The 22,806-nt window shown below is 54.5% G+C and overlaps 1 protein-coding gene across 1 annotated transcript in view; it reads left to right on the top strand.

Annotated features, from left to right (window-relative positions):
• Nucleotides 1-22,806, top strand: part of AHCYL2 (adenosylhomocysteinase like 2) — a 62,253-nt gene that overhangs the window by 21,383 nt on the left and 18,064 nt on the right. The window contains 4 exon segments of the mRNA XM_082784761.1: nucleotides 15,428-15,536; nucleotides 20,808-20,951; nucleotides 21,675-21,775; nucleotides 22,568-22,670. Of these exon segments, the coding sequence (XP_082640887.1) occupies nucleotides 15,428-15,536; nucleotides 20,808-20,951; nucleotides 21,675-21,775; nucleotides 22,568-22,670 (457 nt within the window).

Here is a 22,806-nt window from a genome sequence, read left to right as displayed (position 1 = left end):
CAGCTGATGATAAAACCCAATGTGGTTACAAAACAGAAGCGATGGAATAAAAGCATAACATCTATCCCTCACAAAAAGCAAGGGGAAGAAAGGAAATAAATGCATTTTAATAACACGGTCTTTTAAGGTTTAAGCAAGAAAAAGGAAAGGAGAGGTTATTCATGAAGGAGCTGACTTCGATCCCAGCTCTGGGGGAGAGAAGTCCCCCGGGGAGCACTCAGCTGCCTCTTCGGAGTGGGAGCAAAGTGTTCCGGCACCTCCAGCTCTAAATGTAAGCGGTGTAACCCAGGGGTGCTCTACAGCCTCCCCTTTGCTCCCTGGTCTGCGTTTGAGACCCGAGACCCCGAGGGAGCTCTGCTCATCCACGCCAAGGTGCGTCCTCCTCGTCCTCCCTCCCTCCTGACGCCCAAAGTTTGGCCGAGCGGAGCCTCTGCGTCGATCCCTCCCATCCCACGGCACTGCTGCCTCACAGCAGCAACGTGGTGCACGTTTCGGAGCATAAAATACCCACTTTTTTAAAAAAAACCACCGAGAATCTAGGCAGTTTGGGCCGGATGAAGCAGCAGCTGCGTGCGGATTTCTCCAAGGCAGAGAGATTCTGGTTAATAGCCCCGGCTCGAACAACGTGTGAGTAATGCTGCAACTCCTGCCACGCGTGGTGATGTGCTGGGCCCCTTCCACTGCTCCTCACGAAGCCTGCAGACGTCCTCCGTGCCTCGAGCGACCTCCCCAACACCTTCAGGACCAGGGATGTGGACGTGGACGCTTGCTTTGGAGCCTACAGGTGTGTCCGAGCAGCACTAACCTGCTGCATAAATCACTTTTTGGCTCATTTTGACCACATTTCTGTTATTTCTCTCTATTTCTCTGGTAGCACGGAGCAGCTGCCAGCTTTTGGGTCCCAGCAAGCTGCTCTCAGCAGGGTGCAGAGGTGCAGAGGAGGGCGCAGTCCCCGTTCTGCGGCGCAAAGTTCCCGATCTGCCAAAAACCCTGTGTTTTCACATCTTTTCCCCAGAAACGAGCTGCATAAATTAAGCACGCGTGGCAACGAAAGCCCTGTAAAGGAAGGGTGCGTTTGGCTCTGACTGGTAGGTTTTTTTTTTTTTGCGTGAGAGCTGATCAGCCTAGCATCTGCTTGGTTCCTGCAGCGACTTTTTTTTCCTAATTACCAACGCGTCGGTACATACGGGGAGCGACTTCCAGAGGAAAGCAGACAGAAGGACGCCGCTTTTCAGGGAAGCTCTGGAAGAGGACACAGAGTACTCAGATCCTGCGAAGCTTTGGTTGTTATTTATCGCTTGAATTATTTTGTGCTTTTAGTCCTAGGCAGGCAGGAGAGCTGGAAGCAGTTTTGGTCCCTGTGATCGCCGCCCGTGCCACGTCGGAGCTGCAAAGCCTCGTGCAAGGCACCACGATGAGGAGCACGTGGAAAAGAGCTTGAGCTGTCGTAAGGAAACGGCACTTGGAAAAGGAAGGTGGCTCTAAGAGGTCGTCTGCATCCCAGGGTGGGTGATTTTGGTGCCTCCAGGTGGAGGCTTGGCTCTACGTGCGTGTGCCGGCCCGAAAATTGGGCAGGTTGATGGTGCAGCCATCCTGCGGGACTGGGAGGTCCTCACACGCAGCCCTGTGCAGTGAAGGATCATGGTGCCGACGTGGCACATCCAGGAAAATGTTTTCGAGTCTTCACTTGGTGCAAAACTCGCGCTCAGTGCTTGCTTTTGCAGCAGCAGCCAGCGACACGGAGCAGCGATTCTGCCGCGCTGAGCAGCCGGGGGAACCTGCCTGGAAAAACAGGCACGGAAAAAATAGACACAGGGGAGAAAGGAGCCAGGAAATCCATCGTGGGGCTGGTAGGAACACAGGTACCGGGGACACACGACTGGGACCACGTCTCCAGGCTCTGTTTTGCCCACCAAGCCCCAGGGCTGCAGCCCGGTGCCCACCTTTTAACATCATCTCCCACCCTCCAGCCTCGTCCCGAGCAGGTTGGAGTTTTTCCTCGTCTCCTCCTGCTGAATCGTGCTGTCCAAGGGTGTGACCCTCTGAGTTTATTTAAAAAAAATAATTGCTGTCTTCAAACCAAACCGCGAGGGAGCCCGCGACTCTTTAAATCTTCTCTTTAGTTTGTGGGTTGATTTGGTGAGGAAGAAGTTGCCGGGCGCTCTTGGGAAGTGACGCTGCTTCCATTTTTAGTTAAGGGGTGGTGGTTTTTTTTTCCGTGAAATGTGAAGCAATGGACAAATTGCTTAATTTTTTCCACTTCAAGCCCTGTGCAAGCCCACGCGTGGGGCGGCGTGCTGCTGCCTTACCCGGAGCTTGGTGCTTCTGCTGCCCGGGCTGGGAGCCCTCGTGTCGCGGACGTTGGCAAATCCATGCCTAGGGGCACCTCAGGGCTGCGTTTATTGCTCACTGAGGGTTTTATCGAGTGGTTTTGGGTCTCCAGCCCCCCCTGCCAGCCTTGTCCTCGGGTTATTCAGTTTAATTTATTGAAGTACATGCAGTGATCCTGCTAAAATAGCTGCTGCGTCTGCTCGTTAGAACCATAAGGAAGCGTTAAGATGAGTTTTAAGAGTGTCAGCCCTTTCTACTGTGTTAATGCAAGGAGAAAGTGTTTATAGGAAGTTTTGTCAAGTTTTCTCTTTCCTCCTCTTCTCCTTTCCTGGGACGTGCTCTGATTGCTCCTCCTAACGAAGAGTAGACCAGTCCAGCTTGAAGGGACCGGCAAAGATCGAGCCCAGCTGCCCAGGAGGCAGAAAGGTGGCCAGCACCACGAGCCAGCCCGGCTCTCCACGGCAAAACGTCGGCGTGCAAGCGGGTGCTGCAGGATCAGTTTTTTTGGCTGTTCCTGCACAATTTGTGCGTGTTTTAGGATGGGAGCCCAGCTCCGTCCATCAAGGCTGCTGGAACATCACAGCTAACTGCTGTGGGTTGATGGAGGGCCAGCTCTGAAGGGGCAGCACTCATCTCCAGGGCCAGCTGCTGTCATGAGCCAAGGCAGAAAAGGTTGAGGGAGCTGCAGCAGCACTTTTAAGCCCTTTACACCAGTTTCTGCCCCTGTTTTCCTCAGCGTTTGTGCGGTACGGGACATCCTGTGTGGTGTGTGAGCACTGAGCATCCTGGGGGCATTTGGGATCTGCAGTGCTGAGCTCTCACAGCCTGCCTTCACCCACCCCATGGTTTGCTTCTGCATTAGGGCAGCAGGGATGAGACCTGCCCCGAGGCTGCTGCGTGCCATGAACTTGCACCAAGCACGCAGGTCGGACACAGCCGAGGCCGTGCGTGCGCTCTCGCGACCTCACACCACTGTGGGTGTTTCCTAAACTGCTCGTGAAGCGCCTCTGGGACCCAAAACGCATTTCAAAAAAAGTAATATTTATCAGGGAGGTGATTAACTTTGTCAGAGTGGCTCAGTTTTTTTTTTTTTAAGCAGAGAAGCAACCCTTTCCAATTCTGATCTAAGCTTTTAGCTGATTGCCTGCAGCTCCCGGGGGAACCCTGCTCCTGCTCCTGCTCCTGCCGTGGTGGTGATGGCTCTCCCTCTGCCCGAGTGACTCTGGCGCCTCGTGGAGGTTTGTCCGTGGGGTGTTCTGCCTGCAGCCAGCGAGCCCAAATGGAGGCAAGAAACCACAGGTCGGGACAACGCGGTGTGCTGGCTGCTCCGCCGGCGGGGCGCCAATTAGGGGTGTGCTGTAATGACAGCAATTAGGTAGGTGTGTGTGGGGAAGGGCTGAGTCACAGAGCCATGGAGTGATTTAGGGCAGAAAACACCTCAAAGCCCACCCAATTCCACCCCCTGCCATGGCAGGGACCCCTCCCAGCAGCCCAGGCTGCCCCCAGCCCCATCCAACCCGGCCTTGGGCACCTCCAGCTCCTCTGGGCAGCCTGGGCCAGGGCCTCACCACCCTCATAATTAATAATTTCTTCTTATATCCAATCTAAATCTCCCCTCTTTTAATTGAAAGCCACCACCCCTTGTCCTGCAGCCCCCTGTGTCGGGACGCAGGGACCCGACCCAAACCGTTCCCTGCCGTTCTGCTCTGGAAGGATAAAAGCAGTCAAATAAATACAGAAGGCACTTCATCCGTCCTGAAATCCTGCTGAAGGAGGGCTTCTGGCTGCTTTCGGTGCTTCCTCCATCCCTCACAGCTCGGTGTCAGCCCCCAGCGAGTCGCAGGCTGCCACCTCCCGCTGTCCCCTTCCCAGGCGTGGGAGCGCACGCGCTGCAGCCCACGTCCTCGGGAACAAAGCCTTCGCCTTCTCATCTGTCAGAGCGCTCTGCTCTGAGAGAGAAGCTGTTAGCAATCCCTCATCAGTCTAATTTTAAATATCTCGCACGGATTTAAGTGTTCTCCATCTTTTCGTACGCATGAAGGATGCCTGATGGATTCACCTGCGCTCCCCGCTCCCGGCGCCCTGGTGATGCGTTGGATGTGTTCAGGCTCGTTTCCACTGCCATCTGAGGGCTCTTGGCTGCAGTTCCTTAACAATTCAGGGTCTAAAGACCACCTTCGCTTTGGCACAGGTCGGCTTTTGTTCAATCAGGTGTGGGTTTCCCCCAACCCCGTGCCAGGAGATCGCAGGGGGTGAATCGCTGCCGTGCCGGTGCTGCCGCCCGCAAGCACCGCGTTCGGGTGCGCTGGAAGGGGGAGCTGAAAGGGGGCAGAGGTCGCTGCTGATGCAGTGGGAACGTGCCTCTCTGTGCTTGCTTTCCACACCAATGGAGCTAATTTAAACAGAGAGCAAATCTGGTTACCAACATCCTTCGCTCGCGGGCAGTCCTGTTTGCCATACGGTCAGCAAAACCGTGTTTTCGGCGGGTTCTCCTCCAAACGCTGTCACGCCGTGGCTCATACACCTGGGACAAAGCGTATTAGATATAATAAATAATATCTGGATTATTTGACCTCGATCAGCATGCTGGTCCAGGGCTCGCCCTGGAAAATAAGCGCCGAGCACCGTGCTGGGAGCTGGCCGGGGCTCCCCGCGCGCGGAGGCAGCGAGGCGCGTTGAACGAACGCGTTGGCTCGCAGCTATTGTTCCTCTGGGAGCGATCGCAGCCGACGCACAGCGCTCTGGTTGCGCTGGATGCTAAGTGATTAAAATGCGTAAATTAGCGGATGTTAATAGTGCTGTCAAACTTGATTTCACTGAGGCCTGGTTAACCTGGAGACGGCGCCGAGAAGCGAGCTGGGCTGGCGCTTTTACAGCACCTCCCTCTCCGGACACGTTTATTCTGTGCCACGTGGGGTTTGTTTGATTTTATTTTTCAGTAAATCAGCGTTAATAAAGCCAGGTGGTGCTTCCCATCCATATTCCTCTCTTTTCTTTCCAGCCCTCTCTTAGGTGACCTCAGGCTGGCAGCCTGGTGACAAGGTGGAGGTAGCGCGGCGAGGTTGGGCCGTGGTAAAGGACACGTTGCAGCAGCTCCTGCTGCAGAGGGCTTTGTCCTAAGTGCCAAAAAAATGCTCCTGGTGCAAAACACAATAACCTTGGTCAGTCTGTGACTTCTCTACGTGGGCCTGGACTCATGGATGTGCTGCTGAGGATGGATCCAAAGCCAAGTGGGTGCTGCTCAAGGATTTAGTGTGTGCCGTGAGCCACCACTGCAGCTCTCCGTGTGCATGGGGAGCTTGGTCCCGGAGCTCCTGCGAGATAAGGATGCTGATAGCCAGCGGTTTCTGCAAGATGCAGGTAGTGGGGTGATGGATCCAATCCATACTTCAGTGTTTCACTCTTTGGAAGACTAAACCAAGCAGAAAGCGGCTTAAAAATTGTGGGTGGATGGCACAGGGCTCCCGTCACTGCGGCGTTCTCATTCTGCACACCCAGATCTGTGGGGTGAGCCAGGTTTTTTCTCATTTTTTCTGCCGTACAGCACTCACAGGCCAAGGGACCCGTCCGTTGTGTCCAGGCAGAGCGTGGCCCTTCGCTGGGAGAGCTGGGTGCTTCCAGCCCTCATCTCTGCCACCAAATAACCAAAAGTGTGTCTGGTACCAAAACAGCAGCGCTTTTTCCTTTTCCATTTGAGAATCTGTAGTTTCATTCCCATGGGAAAGCGGAGAGCCGGGGGGAGGTGGCCTGGCGCGACCCCTTGAAGCGCTCCCGATTACGCCAAGGTCCGCTGATTAAAGCTTTGCTCATTAACTTCATTTGCCCCGCTCCGCTGGCAGCCAAGCGGTGCACGTGGTGCAGCGAGCGTCGTTTCCAGCCCTGCTCCGGGGTGTTCGTGGCCCCCCCTGAGGTTGCCACAGGTCTCGGGGGATGTGGGATCGCTCTGGGACCTCGTCCTCATCTCACCGCCACCGGTTGCAGCATGCAACCAGGGGAGTTTTACATCTCCAGTGCCCAAATTCTGGGTCCTGCGTTGGATCAGGGCTTGGTTTTCTTACTGGGTTGGGGTTTTTCCCCACGAGGACAGCAGAGGTTCAGATTTTGAGATGCTCTCCCCGACCTTGTTACCTGTACTCTTTTTTTTTTTTTTTTCCCCCAGATGTAGAGCTCACATTTCTGAACGTAACCACTGGTTCACCCTCTTTTTCTTAGCGAAGGGGCAGCGGGGCAAGGCAGCTGTTTGATTAGAGGGCCTTTTTTTTTTTTTTAATTTTCTATTTCACCCTTCCTTTCCCCGCCACACCCTGAAGGAAGTCTCCGTCTCTCTCCCAACTTCTCACCTCTGTTTCTTAAACAAGTGACACAACGCCGTGGCTCTGCTGGACTGAAACACAGACTGCAGAGAGGTGAAAGAGCCGGAGCAGCCAGGAGATGAGGCGAGGAGATGTGGGCGAGCTGCAATCCGCTCGTCCCCGCTTCCAACCACCCGGTGGAAGGACCCCCGTGACACCAGCCACCAAACTCTCCTGCTGCAGGACGTGCCAACGAGACCTCTGCAGCAGGAGGATGCCTTGCGTTGCCCCCACACCTCTTTCCACGAGGGGTTTCTGAGCACAGCTGGCCCTCGCCGTGCCCCCGGGTGCTGTCGGTTCTTGGCTCCCCATTGACCACTCGCTCCGGGTTGCATTGGTTTGGGCATCCCACGAGGAGGGATTTCAGCTGAACCTCCAGAAACGCACAGCTCATTGCAAAGAACACATCAGTTGGCCATGATATGGCTCCACCAAGCCTTTGTTTGGCTTAAAAAACCCTCTTTTGGCAGTTTTTTTGGCAGGTTGGCGATCTAGCAAGCTGCAATTAGGCTCTGAGAGGTGGGGAAGGAAAGGAGACGGGCACCGAGCTACTGAGTGAGAGCAGGGAGTTTTGGGCATGATCTCAAAGAATTGGTCACTCTGCCTGGGGTGCTGCATGCAGAACGCTGGGTTAGACTTGCAAGTGAGTGGATTTAGTAGGATTATGGCTTTATTTTCCACTCTTCTGCCTGATCACACGTTGGCCATGACCTGCTCCAGCACCAAATGGTGGCGAGGCCGCGGGGAGGTGGCGCTGCCTTTCATGCCCTCCTCTCCCCTCTTCCCCAAACGTGTTTTACACCAAAATGTGTTTTTCTGAGCCTTTTGGACAATGTTGATGTGGAATCTGCAGTCTGGATTTCAGAATACCCAACCAGATATTCTGGGGCTCCGAGTGGCCCCGGCCGCTCTCGCTTTGGCAACCCCGTGGCGAAGGCAGGCTCTGTGCTTTTAGGATTTTTTCTGCAGGCACATCTCTCTCCAGGAGAGCAGTGAATTTTGCTTCCATCCAGCTTCTGTGGCTTCTTGCAGTATTTTCCATGTTATCAGCATCATCTTTACTTCTCCTCTAGCAACTTCCAGATTTTTTGCAGTACCAGGAGGTCCCCGCGTCTTGTGCCTGCCGACGATCCTCCGAACACGTCTGTTCCTCTCTGGAGGAAAAATAAATGTAATAAAGGGAATAAAAGTTAATATTTTCCAGGAACCAAAGCCCTGCTTGGCTTCTCAGCCTTCCTCACCCGGGAAATGGCACATTTTGCTGGTTTTTGTACGGACGGAGCCGGCCGGGAGCAGTGTCTTGGATGGAAGCTGAGGGCAGGCGAGGAGCCTCGTGCGGAGCCACGGGCTGCAGGAGGCTTGGGGGCAGTTTGCCTTGGAATTGCTGTCAGCTCAGGAGCACAGCGATGGTTTGAAACCCTGGAGAGCTTCAATAGGTGGAGAAAACACAAGGCCAGGGCAGCCAAAGGTGCTGAGAGGACGCCCCTTCCTGCTGGAGGATCCCACCGGCTTACCCAACCCCAATATTCAGGGAGTGCTTAGGAGATGTCTCCGTTCCTCCAGCTCCTCGGCTACTCGCAGTGCCCGAGAGGTGATCTTTGGGATCTATTTCTAGCAGGGGTGATCCTGTAAGTCAGGAATGGCAGGAATTCATGCGGCTGCACCCGCAGCCTGCTGGAACCAGGTCGGGGCTTCCAGCAGAAGCCTTCGCCTCCTGGGGTGCTTGAAGTGGGGAAATTAATTTTTGTAAGAGGATAAAATCCTCTTTTTTTTAGGTAGAAACGTGATACCTAAGCTGTCAATATGATTTAGCTTTTGGTTGGCCCCCAAAGTGGTCGGGCCGTTGGCCTCGATGAGTTTTCGGGTCCCTTCCAACTCGACCATCGCATTCCCACCGTGACTCCAGGAGCTGCACGTGCCTTCAAAGGTAATTATTGCTGTAAAACCCCCTCTAGTTTCTGCAAACACGATCTCTGGAGGTCCCTTCCAACCCCTACAATTCTCTATTTCTTCCTGCCTGCCATGGTTTTGGGCTGGCTCGCTGCAAGGATGACCAAGGAACAGTCAAGGGACGGCTGCACCAAGCCCGGTGCCTCCCCGCGGCGACGGTCACGACAAAATGCAACCTCAAAGACCCGAAAAATTCTGCAAAAGGTGACCAAGCTCCCGTGAAGACCACACATTTGTGCTGCTGTTGACTTGTTGGTGTTGAAGTTGGAGGATTTGCTGCTCCCTTGCCTCTGGGGAAGACGCCTCTTGGTCGCCAGGAGCGGAGAACACCGAGCGTTCGCTCGGCATGAACATCTCATAGTAAAAATTATCATTTTATTCATCAGCGAGGCCCAAATCTGTCTTTTTTTCTGCAGGCTCTTGCTCCCCCTCGTGTCTGCGTGGGGCTCGTGCAGCCCACGGGCTGGTGTTAAGCTCTCTGGGGGGTTAAGGACCTGGGGGTGCCCATCTCTGGGGGTCCCGAGGCCGGGCTGGGGGCAACCGAGGATGGGACAGGGGTCAAGACTTCGCTGCTGCAGAGCTGCCTGCCTGAGATTTTGGGAAAAAATAGCTCAGGAGGGCTCAGCTTCATGTCCCGTGGGGCTGCAGCAGCCGGGCCGTGTCTATTTTTGCAGCCTGCTTTGCAGGTGGAGTGGTTTTTGGCAAGCTTTTGTGCCGTTTGCCCCTTCCTGAGCCAAACCCAGAGAATGGTGACGGCGTGGGACGGCTGGACGTCCGTCTGTCCTGCTGGATAAAGAACTTTTTTTCTGGCTAAATTAATCTTAGCATTGCTCAGAGGGGAGAATCGAGTGGCCCGAGGCTCGGAGGCAGCGCTGAACAAAAACCTCATTCAGCCGGGAAGGGTGAGCTCGCCAGCAGCGTGCAAACATTGCCAAAACCCAACAAATTTCACCCAGTTTCTGGTACTGGAGGGGATTCAGACAAAGCACGTCCACCCGGCTTGGGCTGCGCGCGGCTGTTGGCTCTCGACCGAGTTCCCTGCAGAAGGAAAGGTTCAATTTGAGAGGTTTCTGCAAAAAAGCTGCCCCAAATAACGAGCTTTGGACGGAAAGTGGAGTTTTTAAAGCGTGTTGGTACCAGATTTGGGGTAAAACAGGAGGTGCTGGTGTGGTCGGATGAGCTGCCCAACCTTCCAGGGCTTCCCACCGGGGTCCTGGCCGTCTCCAGCCAGCCCCATCTCCGCTTCTCCCTGGTTGCTCTGTTGGTGGAAACGTGCTGGCAGCATCCCAAAACAGGCTCAGGAGATGGGTTAGAGAAAATTTCTTCTTTCCCAGCTGTTGAACCCTTACAGCATGGAGCTTGAGCTTGAGCTCTGCCGAGCAAGGGCCGAGGCTCTCAGCAGAGGGAGCTGCAGCCGAGCCAGAGGCTCTGTCCCTGCTTTTCCTGGGAAAATCCCTTCCTCACCAGCACGGATTGATTTTTTATCAATCCCACTACCTGGTGTCGTGGTGCCGCAGGCAGGCTCTCAGCTCAAACTCATCGTGGGGTCGTAGCTGCAGAAATGAGCTGGATCCGGGCAATCCCGGAGCAGAAATGAGGCCCCGAGCGAGCTTCGGGCTGGGCAGACGGAAAGGGCTCTGCTGGGAGAAGATTCGGCCACCGGAGCCCCCAGGAGCAGCTGGAGGAGCTCAAACTGATGGAGGAGAAGAGGGACAGCAGCACCCACACCTCTGCTTTCCAGGTGCCGGCGTGGATGGTGAGTTCAGGAGCTCGTTGTCTTCGCTGCCTTCCCCAGGAGGAGCTGGGTGCTGCTCGGACAGAGCTGGTGCTGTGCAGCCAGCAGGAGAATTATTAAAAATGGGGATTTTTGGGGGATCTGAGGGACCCTCCCCTGCTGTCTCGGAGCCGTTCTCCGTGAGCTGCCTCGTTGGAGCAGCCAAGGGACAGGGGACGGTCCCCACGCACCTCCCCATCCCCTGGGTGTGTTATATTGAGAGAGAATTATTAAAGTTTGGGGCCGTCGGGCAGGAGGAGTGGGAGAAGCTTTGCAGCATCTTCCAGGGGACACCGGATTTCATCGGGTGCAGGATCAGCGTGGTTACCACCATCTTTTGGGCTACTTCGCTTTGTTTTTTTTAACCCGATTCGGTAAAGATTGGTGAACCTGATTTGGTTCTGCTGCTGACGGAGCTCCTCCGATCCCTCGGGGCCGTGCGTGCTGCTCACCTTCACCTCGGTGGCCAAGGGGGGGACGGAAAGGATGCTAAAAAATGCAGAAACATGCTTTTTTTTAAATTTTTTATGACAGAAAGAATTCCCAAAGCTGCGAGACGCGTAGTGGCATCGCTCCAAAAAGCAGGCAGTGCCTGGGAGGCAAAAACTGCGGGTCTGCAGCCTCGAGGGTCCCCTGAGGGTCTGCACAGGGACCTATTTTGGGATGTGGTGCTCCAGAAGGATGCCATTTGGTGTCAGCGTTTGCTGTAGTGCCCCCGGGGTTTCTGCTCGCATCTCGCTGGTTTTGTTCCTTGCTCCAGCAGGGTTTTGGTGCCCTCCACACCTTGGGAATTGCGGATCCCGCTCTGGAACCAAGCCCCGAGCCCTCACCACGGGTCCTCCCCTGTAACTTTCTGTGGTTTCCTCCTCTAGGACTCGGGAATCTCGACGCTGTCGGGTTTGGTGCCGGTGCGGATGGATGATTTGGTGGCTGGTTTGAAGCTGCTGTGCAGAGGGGGCACGGAGGGAAGTCCTGCAGCAGGTTCCCAGTCCTCGACTGATTTGCCTTTTCCGTGGTTTTCTCAGGACGAGGTGGCAATGAACAACTGCATCTTAAATAACAATTAGCCTAAGCTGCCAAATGCTCATCCTCGTTAAGGTCGTTATCTCAAGCTGTCTGTTACGCTCTCGTCTCAGCGCTCTCCCCGAGGTCCTACCACAGCTCACCTCTTGTGTTAGCCAGGAATTAAAAACCTCGTTATCCTCCAGGGATTTATCAGCGACGCCGAACAAATGCGTACCCACAAAAGCAGTTGGGGAACCCAAAAAAGCAGTCGGGGATCCCACAAAAGCAGTTGGGGAACCCACAAAAGCAGTCAGGGGAACCCACAAAAGCCTCCAGGGGCCAGCTGTAGCTCGAATTTCCCATCTCTGCAGGAAAACGGGGCCAAAAGAAGGGAAATCAGCACCCGTCGGAGCAGCCAGGGGTACGAGGCGAGAAGAGCGAGCGCCCCGCGTGTCTCCTGCTGGGGCAGGAGGTGTTCTCCATCTCGGACTGCCTGGTGGTGCCAGAAAGCACCAGCTACCCCGTTTTTGCCCAAATACCTTGAAATTGTACTGAAATAACATTTCAGGTGCGTGAAGAGATGCACTGCATGGCTCCAGTCCCTCGGATTGACGTGATCAAGGAGCACAAGCATGGCGAGGAGGTGGGTTAGGAGAAGAGAAGCTGCCCCAAACTCGAAAGCTGAGGGTCGCAGCTCATTTCCAGGTGCTTTTTGGGTGCCAGTGCCGGTGTCTGCGTGCCCATTTCCAGTTTCCTGGGGAAAACTTTTCTCCCCTTGTTCCTTAAAAAAATAAAAAATCCGTGGATAAGAATAAATCGGAGACACCAGCGCTGCAAAAACGCCACGCTCACAAAATTAAAACACAAAGAGAATTTACAAGGGTGTTCCTCTTGCAGTGCAAAACCCCCCACACGGCACAAACGGAGGGGTTTTGTAGGTGTTTAAGTATCTCAAGGTTTCATTTAATATTTAAAAAGAGTAAAAAGTGCTACAGGCACTTGGGTTCGTCGCCGAGCTCAATGGGCGATGCCCCGTCTTTGGCACAGCCCTTGAGGCTCTCCGTAGAAACCGTTTTGGGAGCATTTTCAGGGGCAAAACATTTGGGCAGAGGCTCCAACCACGAGGCAAAACCATTGCTCGACCCCTCAAGGGCGACGCCGGGCGGGCTGCGGCCGTAATTCCTTGGTTTAGTTACCCATTAGTTAATTTTGTTCTAATGAGGTCCTGCTCCCGTAATCGGGGGGGAAAATCGGGAAGTGTGGGGGGAGAACCCGAGTTAAAAGGAGCCTAATTAGCAAGTTAATTATAACAAGCGTGGCAATGGCCCGGTTACATAAATGGGCTATTGTTATGCACGCACCGGGCAGGCCACGATAAAAGTGCTCGCGGTGCGTAGGGCAGCAGCAGGGACGGGACGCGGGGAGCAGAACCCCATAGGTCTCGGGGTTCCCCAAGGGGAGCAGTGCCCCCTGAGGTCTTGGGGTTCCCTAAAGGACCCCCGAAAGCCGCCTCCCTCCCTCCTTCTGCCTCCCCCCGGAGCTGGAAGCGGAGCAGGCGGTGGCCGCGCCATGCTGAGCAAGAAGAAGTGCAATGTCAATGGGGACCCGGGGATGAAAGCCCAGGTGAGGGCAGGCTCTAGGTACCTTAAGGCTGTCTTCTCGGTTAAAAAATCCTCTTCTTTTCCTCTCTGTATCCCCGTTTCGTTGCTTTCTCCCCCCTTGTTCCCCCAAATCACCTCTTTCTGGAGCTGCCCGTGCCCCTTGCTGGCTGCGGGAGAGCTTCGGCTCCGGGGAGCTGCCCCGCGTGCTCCGGGGGTACACGTGTCGTGCTGGGGATGCTCCTCGGGGCTAGAAAAGCCTGGGTGGAAGCAAAATGTCCCACACCTGGATGTGGGGCACCCGCAGAAGCCGTTCTCCCTCCTGGCTTGGGATCCTGGGTGTCTGGGCTCAAATTGCAGCGGGCGGAAAGCCGCCGTGTTTGTGCGCGCACGGCGGGTCGGCCGCCTGAACCCAAGCTGCAGCTTTCCAAGGCTCTGTAATCTCTCCTCTGGAGCATTATTAACCTGTGTGTGGCTGCTGTTACCATCGGGGGCAGGTCTTTAGGGGCTGGGAAAGTCCCACCTGAACCCGAGCCGCTCTGCGTGTCCCGGTCCCTGATGCTTGGGAAGGGAGCGCGGCAACGCGGCGCGGCGCTGGTTGCACCGTGCCCTGCAAGAAGAGATTTAAACAAGGTTTGGGGTCCCTCGGAAGAGATTTAAACAAGGTTTGGGGTGCATCATTCCCTGCTGGGGACTGAGCCTGAAATTGCAGCCCAAAAATGAATGGGGTGGTGATGTGGGGACCTCTTAGGGGCGCATCGCTGCCAGCGCTCGGTGCCGCTCACACGTGCACACCCAGCACTGGGTACGACGGCTGTCCTGGCTCAAATCCCAGCACACAAACGTTAAAAGACATCGGTGAGGGGTTGGGGCAGCGAGCAGCAGGCCCTGGAGATGCCCCCAGGAGCCAGCAGCAGATCCCCCTGTCGGGCTTTGAACGCTTGCAGGGGTAATGCAAAGCCCGAGGTTGCGTCCAGCTCGGTGCACGGCTGATTTGGGGTTTTGCCTGCTGGCCATGCGAGTGCTTCAGGAGGATTTTACTGCACTGCTCAAAACAGTTGCATCGAATGTCCTTGAGCAGACGATGCGGGGAAGGAAAATATTAACAGGGCTCCTGAGGTCTGTGATAGGAATTTTTCACCCCGTTAGGTTTTGAGCGTATCCCGCTTCGCCGGGAGCACCGTTCCGCGCCGATGACCCGATGCTTTGATGAGGTGGTTTGGCTGTCAAGGGATTTTTTTTTTTTTTTTAAGGAAAGAAATAAAACGTTATTTCAGGCCAACAACTTGTTAGAAAAGGAAGATGAAAACCAGCATGTGTGTGCCCTGTCCCGCAGGGATCGTGGGCACTAATCCTCAGCGCTGCCCTTGGTTGTGGCATGAGTTTGGACATGGATTTTGGCTGGACCTGGATTCCCGAGGCTGAAGTAGCCATTGGAGACCCCCAGCACCCTTTTTCCTTGTTTCCTGGCCCAAAAAGCGAGGCACAGGGGCTGTAACAGCCCAGTGCGTGGGCAGAGTGCCGCTGCTTCAACTGCGGGGCTTGACTTTGGGTTCCCAGACAGGGGTCGCATTCCTTAGGGCCTGATGGCTTCTTAACCAAAACCAACTCCTCAAAACACCCCAGGGCTTGGCTAAAGGACCGAACGAATAGTTTTCAGCATTTTGGAGATGTAAATATTTAATCCCGTCACACCAGACTGGCTCATTTCTTTTGCCCCGAGCGAAGTCCAAGGAGTTTTGCAGCTGGAAGTCACGTTTCCAATTCCGGCTGCGATTTCGCCCAGCCCAAAGCCCACGGGGAGCGTGGTTGGCTTACAAAATACGTCCCCAGACACCCCGGGGCTCAGCTGTGTCCCCACGGGTGCTGCTCACATCAGCTCCTTGGTGGCATCGGCAGCGGCACCGGGTGCGCGCTCAGCCCGTGCTGCTCCACGTTTGGGGCACTGGAGGCTCTCGGTCCCATCCTCCCCACTGCACCTTTCTCCAGATATCCACTCCTAAATGCTTCTTGATGCAGAGTGCATCTGGAGGGGTCATTTTTGGGGTGTTTTTGGTTTTCTCCCCTGTATTTTGCACAGCAAACTTGGACCGGTCGCTACAAGAGAGGTGGTGAGCGGGGTCGGTGCCAGTCCTGCAGGTGCTGGATGGCCCCTGCGAGCACTTTGGTACTTGATCTGTGTGTACTGGGGATGGAAACCTTCCAATATGGGTGTGGAAAGGCTAAAGGAGGTGATTTAAGTGTCACTGAGGTTAAACACAGCCGAGGCAACGTGCCCTCTGCGCCCAGACACCCGCAGTTGCAGGCCACCCGTAGCCAAGAAGGTGCCACCTCGAGGCTCGGGGTGCTCCTCATCCTCTTGTCTCGGCCCCTTGGCTTTTTCCCTCGGACTTACCCGGCCCTTTTTCTTTCCACAGATCCAGTTTGCCGACCAAAAGCAGGAATTCAACAAGCGCCCGACGAAGATCGGCCGCCGCTCGCTGTCCCGCTCCATCTCGCAGTCGTCCACCGACAGCTACAGCTCAGGTGGGTGCCACCTCCCCCTGGCATCACAGGAGGTGCCCGCAGCAGCCCCACGACCCCCAGCTCCCCCCTTGTAGTCGGTGGGGAAGCACGGGCAGGGGGTTGTTGCTTTTTTTCCAAAGTCAAAAATTAAGAAAATCGAGTCAGAACCTCGCTTTGTCTGGGCTGAGTTTTGTCTCCCTGTGCAGGGACGCGCGGCTCTGCTCCCCCCTGCGTGTTCCTTTGAAATTGGCACGGCAAAGTCGGGCTTTCTCCTTCAGAGGTGCTCGAGTTGCTGTTTTTTTTGGAGCATATTTTGCTGAAGATTAATTACCGGAGCAGTTTATGGAGGCTTCTTAAACCCAGCAAGAGTTGGAGCCCCCTGAAAACCAGACCAACTTCGTTGTGCGCCCATTCGCATTCAGTATTTAGAGCTGGTGCCAAAAAGGCAGCACAACTGAAAACAAATTGCTGGAAATTGGTGGTTTTCCTTCAAGGACAGAGGGCAGCACCGGGGGGAGGCCAACTAAAACTTGACTTGGAGACTGAGCAGGCGAGGTGAGGCTGCCCTGCACCTCGCAAGCAGGCTCCAGCCTCAATTTTTTCAGCAAATAATTCACCCTGAGTGGCCTCGGGGTGCTGGGAAGATTCGGTGCCACCTTCCCCCCTGAGTCTGGGAGCGGGGAGAGCTTGCTGGGGATGCTCTCGGGACAGGGCCACCGGGATCCTCGGTGCTTTAGAGGGAACGCTGCCTGCTGCCTGCAACGGGACAGCTCCTGAAACTGCTGCAGGAGGGATCAGGACCACTACAGAAGGGATTGGGATCCAATTCCCCATCCCCCAGGGAGCTGTACTGCCCCTGATCCCCTCCTGCTCCCAGCCCCTGGCTCCTACCACAGCAGATATTGAAGCAACCAGGTCTGCAAAGAGTGAAGATACAAGTAAGTTGAAACCAGCAGAAGGATGTGGTGCTCTCCTGGTCCCCCTGCAATTTTCAGGCTTTTCTGGTGAAAAATCATCATCCCACCGGCGTGGCAGCACGAGCTCTCGGCCCTTGCAGAGCTCTGGCTCTGTGCCTTTGGGAATGAGGAGGGTTCGTGGGGAGGCTCCAGCACAATCCCTCGTTTTCATTCTCTCTGTTCGGGCAGAGAGCCTCCTGGCTGGCTGCTGCAGAAAGATTTTGGGCACAGGAGGACAGCCAAAGGCACGAGGTTGAACCAGAGCAGGCGTGAGCCCCTCTCCATCCCCCCCAACTCCAGTTGAGCTCCTACTCACCTCCAGTGCTCAACACCAGGAGTTGCAACTCCTGGAGGCCCTGATCTCACCCCAGACACACCAGGACTCTCCTTTTTACCTCCTTTCCCAGTTTGTGGATCAGGTCCTCTCCGTGCTGCCCCGAGGAGCCCCCTCGGGGGGGAATTTCACCTTCCCCTCTGCTCTGCGCTGGCGTTAATGATTAGACTGCCCTAACACGGCTCTGCAATCACTATAATGTTTGTACGGGTTTTACAACCCCATTGGATGTCTAATCAGCAGGGTATACTCGGCGTGACTCATTTTTAATGACTAAGAGGCTAATTAACCTGGCTAATGTTTCACGCTTGCGCCCGACTCGCAGCTGGAGGAACGGGGAGCACCTTCGGGGAATTCTCCTCCACCCCTTGCACCGAGCGCTTCCAGCTCAAAGCATCAGCACCAGCAATTAGTGAATAGGTGAAAGCATTATATTTTCCTCCTAATGAAAGCTGCTAGGCTGGCAGCTGAGAGGGGAGATTTCTGTTCCCAGGACAGCTGCAGGATGGACAGGAAAATCCCACTCGTGTCTCTCGGCTGGGATCTCGGCGCGCTGAGCAGCAGCACCAAGAGGGTGCTCCAGGGATGGGTAAGGGCTGGAAACAAGAAATGTGGGGAGCAGAGAGAGCAGAAGAGGTCTGAAGGTTTGGAGGGCTCAGTGTTTGAAGCAGCTGTGCCTGCTGTGGTGGCCACGTGGGAAGAAAACGGCATCACGAGGCTGCTGCAGGGCGCGAAGCACGGAAACGCCGATGAGTTGAGCTGGCCTGAGTCTTCAGGTTGGAAGTGGCAGCCCCTTGTTACCCCTGCCATGAGCTGCTGTGCTCCGTAGCACTTCATTTAGAGCGTGCAATCTCTCCCACCAGGGAAGTTAATTGTTTTCCATGCCTTTTGGGAACAGGTAGAAGTGCTGCGTGTGCTGACGTGCTGTCAGCCAGCACGCCCGATGAGCCCAGTCCAGGCCACACATGAAAAAATTCATTAAATGAAGACCTCTCCCCTGCTGCTGCTCAGAAGTAACACAACGTGAGCATTATTTTCTGCTCTCCTGTTCTCGGTGTGCCCAAGGACGGGCTGCTCGGCACCTATTGCAAGCCAGGGAGCTCACGAGGGCGGCTTTGGAGTCGCAAACCCAGTGGCAAATCCCCTACGTTCCCGTAACTTCTTCCCCTTTCTGCAAAAGTCAAAGAATTTACGTCTGCTGGGACGAAGATTTGGGGATCAGCTGGGTAACAGCAGCCCCCGTGCCTGGAACGGCGACGCACGCAGCGCCGCGCGTTACGCACCGCGGGCACCCAAATGAGATCAGGGCAGTAATGCCTCTAATTAAAGGCGATGGACTTCCCCCTCGTGCTGTTTCATAACTTCAGAAAGGCTGTGCAGAAAAACAAGGCTTGCCTCTCAGCTCTGAATTTAGGCTCAGACCCAATCTTTGCTGGTTTAGGACACCGGCTGAGGTGCCTCCTTTATTCCCCCCCGGGTGTTTTGTCACCGGATAACAGCACCCAAGATGCTCACGGCGTTCTCGTTGAAATAATACGATTTAATTAAAAAGCTGCTTGGCTCTCTGGAGTGCCAACCCCAGTTCGGAAGCTTCCATTAATCAACTTGTGGGTAATTTGGGGTGAAATCTGGGAGATTGAGCATCCTACCAGTTCCTTGGGTGTTTCCAGGTTTCAGGCACTAGGAATCCTTTCTGTAATGTGCATTTAGCTGGAAAGCCAGGGCAATATTTACTGCTCTGTACCCGTGTGCTCTCACACTGCACCACCACTATTAGTCTAATTAGTCTAATTATCACAGCGATTCTCCTGTATCACACGTATTTAGCAGTAAAGACCCACCTGCATCTGAAAATCTGGCTCCCATTTAGGCAAGCTCTTTCTTTATAAAACTTGCTTGCACAAAACTTGCTTGCACAAACCTTGCTTTCAGCCCCAAAACGCCGAGCTCTGATTTTAAAGCCCCCCCCCCGCCGCACAGATTAGCTGTCTTCAAGGAAGCAATCCTCCTTGAACTAATTAATCCTGCCGGAGCCCTCAGTGTAAGATGTTCTATTACAGAACTCATTTTTTTTGTTAAAAATCCCAGCTTCCAGCCCCTGGGAGCTGCCGTGGGGTGCGCAGGCAGCTCAAGGAGCCTGTGGCCATCCCCGGGGCTGGCTCGTTTCCCCCCCCGTTCGCTTCCCACTGCGGGCAGGCAGAGAAATTCCAGCAATGTGTAATTCTTCCCGGTAAGCAGATCAGACCCAGGCAGGGCTTGGGGAGCCTGGCACGCCGACAGTGGCAGCTCTAAGCTCGTGCCTGGCGGTCCTTGGGGTTTTTTCTGCCCTCCATGGACCGAGCACGGTCAGCTCCGGGGTGCTGCCGGCACGACGAACCCATGGCCAGGCTGGTGGATGAGTTTCAAGCCTTGCTTTGGATCTTCTGCCCTGCAGACGCCAGCAAAGCCACCAGGAGCTGGCAGTGCACACCTTCACGTGGTTTTTATCATTATAGATATGTATCCAGGGGTCTGGGTGCTTCCATAAAGCCGTGGCTGCTCAGGAGCATGGCACGACCATGGGCTCAGCCACAGCGCTCGCCTTGTGGCACGATGCAAGAAGCTCTCGCCCTGGTGCCACCCTCTTCCTCTGGCAGAATTTAAGCACGGAATCGGGACGGAAAATGGGAAATGCACATCGTTTGCCAGCAGTGCGTGATCATTTGGGGAGCTCTTTTTTTTAAAAGTGGCTCGGAAAGCACACGGGGATGGTGTGCCTGCTCCAACGAGTTTCAGCTCCAAAAGGAGCTAAACGAAATGATTCTGCAAGAAAGGAACTCCTCGGATGGAGTTTGTTCTACCAGTGGCACGAGCTCCCCTGTGGGTTCTTGCACGAGGCTTGGGGACAGTCCCCTGGGGACACACAGACTGTTTTGGGGCCAGGTCCTGTTCGTTTGGCCCCGTGCTGAACGGTGCCACAACACCCCTTGAGCTGGGAACTTAAAGACCTCGAGTAAAACTTCAGGGCAGATTCGTGAGGACCAGGGGATGAGCTCCTGTGTGTGGACGAGCCTCTTGAGTTGGGTCCCAAGGAGCAGCCCCTGCCACGAGGAGGAGGAAGAGGAGGAGGAGGAAGAGGTGGCAGTGGGGAGCTCAGCAGGACTGAGGGCCCCATTTTCCAGGTGCTTTGTGTCCAGGATGGAAGAGGAGGGATGCTTCAGGTCCTCACGCGTTGCTCTGACTGCTGATGCCACTCCTAGGAGGTGCAAGAGGTCTGCTCTTCCACGGGGGGGGATATTTGGAGGGTGACACGGCACAAATAGTCCCTTTGGCTGGCTCTGATAAGCTCAAAGCACAAGTTCATCTCCAGGCAGATAGATGAAGGCTGATGTTGGACTCCCTGCCCCTTTTGCCTCCTTTTCATCAAATTCAACGAGCCCACCTCCGTGTGGCCACTTTGGGTGGTTTTGGATTTGGTAAGGATTGTCCTGAGGATTTCAGGGTTTCTTTTTCTGCAAAAACTTGATTCCAGGGACGGGGAATGCCACCCTGACGGACCGATAATTAGGGAGCAGCCTCTGCCGTGCCGTCGTCCAAAACGCAGCAGGGTCTGGCACCTGAAATTACACCTCTGGGCAGTTTGGGAAGTACTTCAAACATGCGTAGGCATGGATGCTGGCTGTCTTAGAGCCAGGAAGGGATAAAATCTGGGGAAGAGAGGCTGCAGAGGAGCTGGCAAAACCCACAGAGATGAGCACGTGGAGGGCTCAGGCAGTGCTTGAGTGTGGTGTTGAAGCAGAGGTAGATGAGCAAAAGGAAGTCACTTTAGGTAAAGGCTGAGTGGGGAGAAATAAATGGGCATTATAAAAAGAAGGGGGGATCCCAGGAGAGGCTGGAGGGAGCCGGGACATCCCCATGGAGAAGCACATCCATGGATGGGCGCAGCAGGTCCCCTCCGCTGGAGGTACCGTGGTTTTCAGGGAGCATCTTCAGCCTCTGACCTCCCTCCTTGTCTTCCTCCAGCTGCCTCCTACACAGACAGCTCGGACGACGAGACCTCCCCCCGCGACAAGCAGCAGAAGAACTCCAAAGGCAGCAGCGATTTCTGCGTGAAAAACATCAAGCAGGCGGAGTTTGGGCGCCGAGAGATCGAAATTGCTGAGCAAGGTAAAGGGGACGGGCACTTCCACAAGGCTCCTGGCTCTCTTGGGCTGTTTGTGCAGCTTTTCCTTCCCCCAAACCCTCCTCTTGCAAGGCTGGGTTATTTCCTGACACCGTTCCTGTTTGAGGGACAGAACTTTTATGGGATTTCGTGGAGTTACAGGGCATAACCATGGCACTCCTACCAGCCAATTTTTGGAGGACTACTGTACAGTCCAGTGTATTTTGTTAAAAGCAGTGGAAAAGATGAAACCCATCGTCTAAATTATCCAGCAGGTGACTTTGTTTTAGCGTGGTCGTCTCCAAAAGTCTGTCCCAGGGGCAGTGCAGCTCTCAGATGGCTGGAGGGGCCGCGGGTCCCGAGTCCTCCTCTGTCTGAAGCTGGTTTTCCTCCGGCCTCGCTCGGCGTTTGCAGGTTGAACTTTGGAAAATATGATTATCCTGCGTCCTAAATAGCTGGAAAAAAAAAAAAAAAAAACAACAAACCTCACAGGGTGTTGGATTCTTTTCAGCTGTGTCATCACTGCTTTGGGTGCCTCCGTTCAAGTCTTTTGCTCTTTTTGAAGCTGTCGCAGCCGTACAGCTTCGTAAGGGCCCTGGGGATCTGGAAGAGATCTCCAAGAGATCTCCTGGAGATCTGGAGAGCTGGAAGTGCTGCTGGCAGTTTCTTACGTGCTCGCCCGTCTGTGCTTTGGGTTGATGGACCTCTTGTCATTTTTTGCCTTTCAGAAATGCCTGCGCTGATGGCTTTGAGGAAGAGAGCTCAGGGAGAGAAGCCGCTGGCTGGGGCCAAGATCGTGGGCTGCACGCACATCACAGCACAGACGGCCGTAAGATCCCCTCAATCAGCTCTGATCTTTTTTAAGCCCCCTGATGTTTCAGGGTGGGACTATTTAAATGCCATAGCAGGGGGCTGCTACGTGCTGTGACTGCCTGTTCCAGCGGAGAGAGTAGGAAATATTCGTGCCCTGCAGCCCGATCCTCCCTCTGCCTAGTTCTGGGCAAAGACAGCCCTCTGCCAGCAGGGTTTTTAGGCAGGAATTCTTCCCTTTTTGTCCTCTAAAACAGACCCCAGGAGGATAATACGGAGGTGTGGTCTCTGAGTCAGCAGAGCAGTGCCTTACATCGAGTGAGAATGGCCAATTTTGTGGCTGTTTCTGGATAAACAGAGCCTGTCCTTAAGGGTGGTGCAATGCGGGAATCGATGAGGCTCTGCTGCGAGTAATCATCACTAAGAAAATCAAATTATCTCCATCATGTACGCAGGACAAAATGGCAATTAGTAATTAGTGCAGTTTTGCAACTCAAGACCCGTGGTTTCTCCTCCAAACGGGACAGGAGCGCTTTCTCCTGCCTGCCTTTGGGACTTCGCGGAGAGAAACCTAATAATACACGTTGAAGTTCTGATTTGCTTCATTCGTTTTTGATCGTAGAACAAAGATTTGCAAAATTCACTTTCTGTATAACTCTCCAACTTCTGCCGTGCTGCTTAAAGCAGCTGCAGGTACCCTCCAGAAATCTTCCCAAGCAAAAGTCAGAAGGAAGTGGACACTTTGGCTTTGTGCAAGGCCACGTTACGGTTTGCCTTGCCTTTCTGATATTTTTTTTTGATTTTATTCCAGGTCCTGATGGAGACCCTGGGTGCTCTGGGTGCCCAGTGCCGATGGGCTGCGTGCAACATTTACTCCACTCTCAACGAAGTGGCTGCTGCCCTTGCCGAGAGCGGTAGGGAGCCTCCCCCTCTTCGTTCATTCTGGTTTTAAAAAGGTTTCTTACTCTCCCATCATGTTTAGTTCATTTACATTCTCTTACGGTGTTTTTTTTTCCCCTCTTTTAAATTGTTTTCTCGTTAGAATAACAC

Source organism: Aythya marila (genome assembly GCF_965140915.1).
Source record: "Aythya marila genome assembly, chromosome: 1".
NCBI lineage: Eukaryota > Metazoa > Chordata > Aves > Anseriformes > Anatidae > Aythya > Aythya marila.
Note: the sequence above shows the minus strand (reverse complement) of the source record. Positions and strands in the feature narration are given on the sequence as shown.